Here is a 10,000-nt window from a genome sequence, read left to right as displayed (position 1 = left end):
TATCCTAGATGAAGAGCTAAGAACAGGAAGTGATGTCAGGGCACTGCTACTGCAGCCACAGCGCCCCCTTTGCCTTGGAGGACTAAATATTTTATTCTCACCACACTGTCTGTCTGCTGACCTCTCTGTCTGCTGACCTGTCTGTCTGTTGATGACCTGTCTGTCTGCTGATGACCTGTCTGTCTGCTGATGACCTGTATGCTTTTATAATTCAGCCAGCCTGCTGAATATTCCACACAGGTGTTGGAGTGATGGTTGATTTATGTGCGGCTGGCTGAGAAGTGAAGGCCAGGTCAGTCGTTGTTTTTGACCCGGACACTTTGCTCTTTCAAATATGCTTTATTGGCATGACTGTTACTTTACTTTATTAGTTTATTTGGGAGGGACAAAGCATAATTAATGAACACGTTGAAACATATAAAATGATAGATAGATACAGGTGTAAAAAATGCCGGATTTAGCACAAGGCTAGTTTCCATCCGTAGTCCCCATAGTAGTTAGGATACAATGTTGCAAAACAGTATGGCCTCCAATGTGTTATCATAACATATACATTGTATGAATATGTACACATCAAACATGATTAAAATGCGAAAAGACAGAATACAAACATAAATAAATAAATAAATAAATAAACTTGCGGGGTAAAGTAAGTATTAGTAATACAATACATTTTATTATTATCGAAAAATATATCATGGCATACAGTGTCATATATATTTACAGTCAATACAATGTTAATCACAGTCTTGAATGATGTAAAAGCTGATATATATATATATTCACCAGCTATAAACATGGCATCTTCCTCTCCAACTAATACATCTAGTTGTTGAGAATCAGAGCGTAAAGAAAACTTATTTTACAATCCTTCAGAGATTATTCTCCTGGTAGTTTCATAGTCTCCTTCTGTCTCCTCTCTCTCTCTCTCTCTCTCTCTCTCTCTCTCTCTCTCTCTCTCTCTCTCTCTCTCTCTCTCTCTCTCTCTCTCTCTCTCTCCCTCCCTCTCTCTCTCTCTGTCCAGTCCACCTGAGTCCAGAGAGGGAGAAGCGGCTGGTCTTCCTAACAGCTCGAGTTCATCCTGGAGAGTCTCCTGCTTCCTTCATCTGTCAAGGTAAAGTTTCTAAGTTGGCGCCACATTGCGCTGGATTGGTTAGGATGCCACACCGCTGGTCTGCATGAAGTTCGCTTGTGTCAGAGGTCATAATATACCGGGCAGGCACACATTCTTATGTACATTATTTATATTTCACTGTATTATTGAAGATTTCTCCTGTTTGCAGGCACGCATATTATTTACAGACTATTGAATTATTTATTTAAAAAAGTTAAAAATGCCCCCCCCGCCCTTTTTATGCAGCTATGCTTTTCATCATTGTTATTATTTTAATAAAAAAAAGAGAGAACATGACATGGTTGAAAGTGACAGGAAAAGGTTCAGGAACACGAGTATATAATATTCTGTCAGCCATCTCAGACAAGGCAGTTTGATGATATCGTATGATTGCATTTCCTTGGCTCTTGCGCTCTGCTAACTCAAACCTAATAAAACACAAATTGGGCACATTTGGGAAATCAATGCAGAATAACAACCCAGAAGAGACTTTTGGTGGAACTGAGTGGCTCCTCTCTCTCTCTCACTCCCCCTGCTCAGTCATGAGGTGAGGCACGCACGCCCCTTCTGCCTCCCGAGCGCTTGTTTTATAGCAAGCAGGTCTTTGATGGGGAGGGATGGAGTGACAGAGGGCCAGCACTTTGACTCAGGAAGTCCATTAGCGTTAACGAGGTGTAGAGACAGCAATGTTTGGGAGAGGAGAGGAAATAGGGGGGGAGACAGTCCTGTTCTCTTGCTCTTCTTTTTATGTATACCAATAGGCTAATCATTCAACAGACCAAAATATTGGTTCAGATGGCTCAAAGGTTTTGCAAATACAAATTCAGTGTCAGGTAAGTCAGAAATCACAGAAGTCAATCACAGAAAAGTGTGGTGAATTAAATGTATCTATCCATCCTTGAAAGGTTGTGAATTTGAGAGAGGAAAAAAATCAATGCCTTGAAAGTTTTTTGAAAATAGACATTAATAGACAGTCGTGGAAAGTGCTTGAATTTATATAGGTATTTTGTGCAAGAATAGAAATGGAAGCTATTTTGATTTTTTAGTTCCGCTGTCTGCATGTGGTCCGCCAGCACTGCAGTTGAGAAGTGTTCACACTGTGTCTGTGAGCTTCTGTAAAGCCTGCTCCTTCTCATTATAAAAAAAAAATCACAGTGTTGTAATAATAATTCACCTTGATCTGTGTCTCAAACTATGCCATGTTGGGTCCCTGAATTTGAGGGAATTGGGCCTAGAAAGTCCTTGTCTGTCTCTCTGTCTGTCTGTCTGTCTGTTTTGTCTATCTATCTATCTATCTGTCTGTCTGTCTGTCTGTCTGTCTGTCTGTCTGTCTGTGTGTGTGTGTGTGTGTGTGTGTGTGTGTGTGTGTGTGTGTGTGTGTGTGTGTGTGTGTGTGTGTGTGTGTGTGTGTGTGTGTGTGTGTGTGTGTGCATCATTGTGTATGTGATGAGTTGGCTGCTAGCCTGCTGTACGCTGTCTGTTTTTCCAGCGCCGTCAGCTCCATTCCATTTGTATCGATTTAGGGTCTCCTATTCCTCGGCTGATTCTGACCACGCCCCCTCTCTGTCCTTCTGATTCTGACCACGCCCCCTCTCTGTCCTTCTGATTCTGACCACGCCCCCTCTCTGTCCTTCCAAATCCTTTTGTTTCTCAAAACTCAATTAACCGCCGGCCGCCTTCACTTCTCACAAGTCAATCTCCCTCTGTGTTTGTGTTTGTGTCTGCATCTGTGTGTGTGTGTGTGTGTGTGTGTGAGTGTGTGTGTGTGTGTGTGTGTGTGTGTGTGTGTGTGTGTGTGTGTGTGTGTGTGTGTGTGTGTGTGTGTGTGTGGGTGTGGTGTGTGTGCCTGCGTGGGTGTGTGTTTGACAGGCGTGATTGACTTCCTGGTGAGCCAGCATCCCGTGGCTCAGATCCTCAGAGATCATGTGATCTTCAAGATCGTCCCCATGCTCAACCCCGATGGAGTCTATCTGGGCAACTACAGGTATACACACACACACGCCCGTGTTGTAGTCAAGTCGCTATATCTCCAGTCCAAGTCCAAGTCACCAAAGAAGAGTCTGAGTCGAGTCCCCATTGAGTTCAAGTCTGAGTCTGGAGGAACATCCACATGTAGGTGGAACACACATGCCTGCCTTTTCACAAAATGTAATAATGCCACGATATCGATATCAATATCTTATGCCAAATTATTAGGGCCTGTTAACAATTAGCAAGTCTGAGTCCTCGTCTCCAACTTCCCAGTCCGAATGCACAAATGCTCAAGTCCAAGCAAGTCAAAGTCCAAGTCGAGTCACGAGTCTTGAAAATTAGTCCACAAGTACTACAACACTGACACACCCACATTTTAATATATGTATTTATGTTCACATTTAGACAAGAATCCTTGAACACAAAGAATGATAGATGCACAAACATTGAAAATGTCAGTACTACATATCCGGTCTATGGATACAAGACACCGCGCCTCCTCCAAATATGGCGACTGCCAATTATCGCCGATATAGAGCAGAATTTGGGCACAAACATGCACACTGTCTTGCTCATACACACGTGCAGATACTCAAGTGCATACACACGCGCACACACACACACACACACACACACACACACACACACACACACACACACACACACACGCGCACACGCACACACACACACACACACACACACACACACACACACACACACACACACACACACACACACAAGAACAACAACAACAACTTTAATTCATAATTAATAATTCATATACAGTACGGTTTTACAACCTGCTACCTGGGATTATATCCTGGATTTCTACCTTAGGAGCTTAATACATACAGTACATATACAGCTCACAGTGCATTTGTAAGGAGATAGTAGCTGGCCATAGGGCTCCTCCTGTCTGTCTTCAGCACTGTGTGGCTGCAGCTCTGTGGCCAATGCTGCTCTCCTCTCCTCCTCTCTTCTTCTCTCCCTTCTTCATAATTGCCTTTTACTTAATAGGCTCAGCCCCAGGAATACTAATGCACACTGAGATAAGCATCGGGCAGCGCTGCTCCCACTGTGTTTATGAGTGTCATCTAGTGGTGGTTCCTTGTCACTGCCTCCCGACACGTTTGCACTGAACCCTATTGGATACCCCCACCGACAGTGACAACGGCTATAATATTGTTTGATTGTGATTGTTGACTGCTTAAAATTTCCATTAGCTTGCTTCCACACTGAGCGCTGATAAGCAGCTTATTGACAGAAGGTGACTGATAGAGATACTCCTCACCTCACCAACCACATGCATGCATCTCTCTCTCTCTCTCTCTCTCTCACTCACACACACACACACACACACACACACACACACACACACACACACACACACACACACACACACACACACACACACACACACACACACACACACACACACACACACACACACACACACACACACACACACAGACATCCCCAGCAGGATACAGTTGAGGGGCAGAATGGAATAGCTGCACGCAGAGTAGAGAATCGATGATAGTTAACCCTGAGATGAGTATTTCGTTCACGGCTGGCTGCTCTGCTACAGTGTTACTAACTCAGTAAATGTCACTTCTAACACGTGTGTCAACAAATGAGACAGTTCAGTAAGATCACGGTGCATCTATACAGCCACACACATGCCATGTTTGTAATTGCAGGGTGCAGCATGTACTGTACAGTCAGACGGTAGCGTAGCTCGTAATTTGTCTCTAAACTCTCCAGCATTTCAAATGTATTCACCCTTAGCATTTTTGCCTTTTAGATATTTAGAATGTATTCCAATGATGTAAAAGTATCTGGTTTGAATAGGAATCTCAGACTGTGTGAGGAATGTGTTTACTATGAGCATGCTTTTTAGTTTCCCCCCACTTCACCTTCCATGTTACAGCATCTAGTGTTTGTAGGCTGGGTATCTGTACTCAAGCATACCTTTAAGGTATCAACCCAAATAAAAAGGAAGTATGAAAACGAAATATACCAAGTAGTATCGAAACTTCTCCAGTCAAATGATACCTGCATTCCATCCTTTTTTTACACATGACTAAAAATTAATATTTGTATTTCTCGCAGCCAATCACCACAAGCGTTCGATTTAATGGGACATGTGATTGGCCCACTACCCCAGCAGCTACATCCCATACAGTCTGTGGTGGTGAAGTCGAGCGCGGTGTATGTGATGGAGTTAGCAGTTCAGCGTGCCGAGATGCCATCAAAACTTTTTCTTTAAGTTAGCGAATGAAGTACTCTATTGCTACCGTATCGTATCACTTTAAGGGTGCTGGTATTGGTACTGCTATTATGTTTATTTAAACAATTCCCAGTAATTGTTTTACTTCGTTTCGAACTCAAGCTCTCACTAGTGCCTTAAACGCTGCAACGCAGCCCTATGGAAGACTGTTATTTTGCTCCAAAATTACTTTTCATTAAAACCTGACCACCCACCCGTAGGTGGCGTGGTACCCCCTGGGCCTGACACGGATCCACGTGACTACGTCACGTCCTGCCAGCCCAGGGAAATCACTTCCGCTTTCTTCCAACCCGCTGTGAAGACGTGTTTTGAAAGCTCCGACGGTTAACAAGGAGTTATATTATATAGCTTTAGATATTAGGCTCGTCCCGGCTAACTTGCCCACCTCAAGAGGGTCGCGTGGACGGGATAAAGCAGGCTTCGGAGACCGACCCTGTACCCTTCACCCTGCGGCGTCGGAACAAGTCATCTAAAGCTAAGAGTATCTTCCTTAGTTAACTGTTTATTGCTATCGCCGTGTAGCTCTACTGCTATCGCCGTATAGTGGTTATTGCTGCGCTGTGTAACTTTGCTTCGCTCCCCTGGCTGGGGCAGCGTTTTCGTTTGAGGGCCGATTTAGGTCCGCGCTCAAACTGTTAAGCTTTGCATACGTGCAAATAGCTTGTACCACGTAGCACAGGAACAAAGAGGCTAAGTAGCCCAGTTGTTGCAGATAGCTACCTTGGCACCCGTGCGGGTAGTTTTCGTGTGCTAGGTACTTTAGGCGCCGGCTTTAAAGCGCGCGCGTTAGATAGTTAGCTAGTTTGCTCAGTGCAGCTAGCCTGGAGTGCATACAGCTGTGACCTACATAAATGTAGTGTAGCTTTACTGGCGTCTGGGATTTTAGCTGGGCGATTCGCTAGCTAGGTGAGCCCGCCCCGCACCTTGTGTGGGCCGCTTCTCTCAGTACTTACGTCCGTAACTAAGAGCGTCCGTTTCAAACGGTGTAATCGTCACTGTCCACATGCTTCCATGCGTCTTCACGTTGGTATCATGTTAAGTAATACATCCACCACAGTAGAGAGTCAAATGCATGAGTGTGTGTGTGATTTCCTCCGTTTCATGCGTATCTGTAAGCTTTCAGATGACGGACAGAAAACGGACGAAATGAACGCAGAGTACGGACACTGTCCGTCTCCGTCTTTAACGTTGAGTATAATTGGGCCTTTAGCCAGCTTGCTTGTCTGCTAAGTGTTGCTTGCCTCGTGCAATTAGCATCTACTAGATTGCAACTCCCTTTGAGGAGTTTCTTCTGATTGACTAGCTTCACGGGCCGCTGGCCTTTGCTTGCGGTCACGCTTGCTTCCCCGTGTTACTCAGGGTAGAGACGCGCTACACCGGCCTGTACGCAGGCTTGTGTTAGCGCACGCTTGTTTCAGTGCTTATGCTAGCTTAGCTAGTGGCTTGCACGTCTGTTCTCTCGGGTTAACAGGTTGTGGGTATTGGTGCCCCCCCTTCGGGATGGGCTATTGCCGCTTACGTTACCATTGCACGCGCACGTTCGCTAGCTTCCGGGTTGCTTACTGTCTAGCCTGTGCTTCTCGCTAGCTTGCTTAAGCAGTACTCCCGCTATTAGGGTGCGCCCTGCGGGAGCTTGCTATTAGTGGTTAGCTTCCTGCTTCCTCTTGCTACTGAGCAGGGAAGGTCAGGGAGGGGATGGGCCGTGTGTAAAACTACTTGGCCGAGTATGAATCGGCACGTTACGTGCGTGTTCGGCCTTGGGCACGAGCACGCTGCACAGGCGCCTTGAACCTTCAGTTTTGTCCGCAGCTAAGCTCTTTAGAGCTGACCAAGGTCCGCTCTCAAAGAAGTGTTAAAGCTAGCGTGCCTTGCATAGGTGCAGATAGCAATATTAGTACTGTTTAGCACAGAACGATAGCATTTTGCAGATAACTGGCATGCACCCGTGCAGTTAGTACCTGTGTGCTAAGTACATTGGGCGCGAGATACCTCCGCTACAATAGACATACTGCTCCTTGCTGGCGCTACGCGTCCAGCAGGGCGTACAGCTCGCCAAGGTCTGGGCTCAGTGCCAGCCTTTGGCTTGTAGCTCTAAGGACAAGCCCACCGCCCTTGGTGCCCAAGGCCCGGGGTGGTTGGGAGCTCTCCATGGGTCGCACTCCCTTGTTGGGGCGCCCCCTGCAAGTGCAGGGAGCCTGGCTGGGGGCACAGCGCACCTTGGTCCATGGCCACGGCCTGGCCTCGGTTGGCAGCAGGCAAGCCCACCGGTTGGCTCACCAAGGCTGGGCTTGGGTCCAGCCTGCGGCTTGTAGCTTTGGACCCACCGTCCTCGGTGCCCATGGCCCGAGTTCGGTCGGGAGCTCGCCCAGGGTCTCATACCCAGCATCAAGGCTCGCCTTGGTCCATGGCTACGGCCTGGCCTCGGCTAGAGGCTCCTAGGACAGCCCACCATCAATGGCGCCAACAGCTCATTGCTGGTCGGGAGCTCGCCTGGGGGCCGCACTGTCGGACAAGTCCACGTGCGTCTCGAGAGAGAACGTTACCTCCGCAGTCCCCCCAGCCTGCGAAAGGCGCACGGCAGGGGGGGGGGGGGGGGGGGTTACTTCGGTACAACAGCGCGTCAGTAGGCGGAGCTTGCGTAAGAAGTTCTCCCCCAGCATGCACAGCTTCTACGGAACTGTCCATGCGGCGGGGGGGCGTAGCCTCTCACGTCCCGCCCCCCCATCAGGGCACCGGATCGAAAGGTCCCGGGGCCCAGCAATATTCTCATGACTATATTCAGGGATCATTTCTATAGTTCTAACTTGAGAAATGTGTTTCTAAAAATGTTCAGTCTCGCTATCCACGATGATGAGACGGTGATACTTTTTTCTGAGCGCGAAGCGGGCAGAGAGACTTGATTCAGTTCATATGCTCTCTGCTTTTGATGACCGTTCACTGTCTCCTATGGGGACATTGAGGGAGAGAGTATGATCCGAGTGGTGGAACGGGTTCCGCTCCGTTGGCCACAAGAGACCATCTTGTCCAACAGGCTCTATGCCTGGGAGCATCTATGTTCCCCCGTCCCCATTACGGCGCACCCTCCAGAGGGGATACGCGCTACAGTTTGCCCACCCACGTTCGACGGGACCCCCGATCTGGCCGTGGAGGAGGAGGCCATGGACGGCTCCATGCGTCCAAAATTGGACCTTCGGCGTCTCAAAAACAAGACGCTGAGGAAGTCCCGTCCCGAATGCTCTCTTCCCCGCCTGTTCAAGTTGAGACAGGGGGATGTCTTACTTCCAGGGATCTGGAAGGTGCTGTCTTCCATGTCCACATGGTCAGGAGACACAGGAAATACCTGAGGTTCTCCTTCCTGGGGAAGGCTTACGAGTTCTGTGGCTTGCCATTCGGCATGTCTTTGAGCCCGCGAACCCTCACGGTGTGCGTGGAGGCAGCCGTGGCTCCCCTCCGCGCGAGGGGGATCCGCGTCTTCCTATATCTCAACGTCGTTCTCTTAGCGGCCGACTCGAGGGTCGGTGCCGCGAAACATACCAAGGTGGTGACCGATCACCGGCAAACCTTAGGGTTTTTTGGTGAACCGGCAGAAGAGTTGCCTCGTCCCAGCGCAGGCGGCGACCTTCCTGGGGCTCGAGCTATACTTCCTGCGAGCCTTTCGCCAGAGCGACAGGCTCGCACGGTTCGGACAGCAAGCCAAGGACGTTAGGTCTGTGCCCTCGGTGTCAGTGCATCAGTGCACAGTGATGTTGGGCCTGATGGCCTCAGCACTGCATGTGCTCCCGCTAGGGAGGCTACACATGCCCTCGTGGTCCAAATATGGTTCTCAGGCTTCGCCTGGACTCGGCCGGGGACCGTCATCGCAGGGTTCCTCTGACAGGTCAGGCCTGGCGGGCGGTGGCTATATGGGCGGACCCCCGTTACCTCTCGAGAGGTACTTGGTGGGGCCCTGTCCCGCTCAGGATGGTGATTCGCACAGACGCCTCCCTCTGGGGAGGGGGTGCGATTTGCGGGCATTTTTCGGCGAACGGCCGGTGGGAGGCTCAGGAGCTTCGCCACATAAACGTGCTAGAGCTGAAGGCGATTCGCCGGGCTCTGCCTCAGGACAAGCCCACCATCAATGGCGCCATGGGCCCATCGTTGGTTGGGAGCTCTCTTGGGGACCGCACTGCCGGACAAGTCCGCGTGCGGCCAGACTCGAAAGAGAACGTTGCCTCCGCAGTCCCCCCGGCATGCGGAGGTAACACTTCCAGCGGCTCACACATGGGCACCATGTGCTGATTCGCTCGGACAATAGGGCAGCGATCGCCCACCTGAACAAACAGGGCGGTGTGCGGTCGGGGGCGCTGAACCATAGCGGGGATTCACCTGTGGGTGTATCCCCGTCTCCTTTCAGTGTCAGCGGTCTATCTGCCGGGACGGCGGAGTTACGACCGGCCTGCTGTCTCGAGGCAATCCCCGTTATACGGAGTGGTGCCTCCACCCTCGGGTGATGGAACAGGTTTGGGCCAGGGTTGGTCGCGCCTGCGTCGATCTCTCGCATCGCGGCGCGCGACACACTGCCCACTGTGGTTCTCGATCCAGGAGGACAGCCCCCGTTAGGTCATGACGCGCTAAAAGCGCACGCG

General features: G+C 49.5%; 1 protein-coding gene across 1 annotated transcript in view; it reads left to right on the top strand.

Annotated features, from left to right (window-relative positions):
- agbl4 (AGBL carboxypeptidase 4) overlaps positions 1–10,000 on the top strand; it is a gene marked incomplete at its 3' end in the record, with an annotated part of 403,315 nt that overhangs the window by 356,059 nt on the left and 37,256 nt on the right. Inside the window, exons 7-8 of the mRNA XM_083647219.1 lie at positions 1,025–1,114; positions 2,984–3,098. Coding sequence (XP_083503345.1) covers positions 1,025–1,114; positions 2,984–3,098 — 205 coding nt within the window. The remainder of the gene's footprint in view (positions 1–1,024; positions 1,115–2,983; positions 3,099–10,000) is intronic.

This window comes from Poromitra crassiceps (genome assembly GCF_964638095.1).
Source record: "Poromitra crassiceps genome assembly, chromosome: 12".
NCBI classification, from domain to species: domain Eukaryota; kingdom Metazoa; phylum Chordata; class Actinopteri; order Beryciformes; family Melamphaidae; genus Poromitra; species Poromitra crassiceps.
The sequence above is the reverse complement of the archived record's forward strand: the minus strand, read 5'-3'. Positions and strand labels throughout refer to the sequence as shown.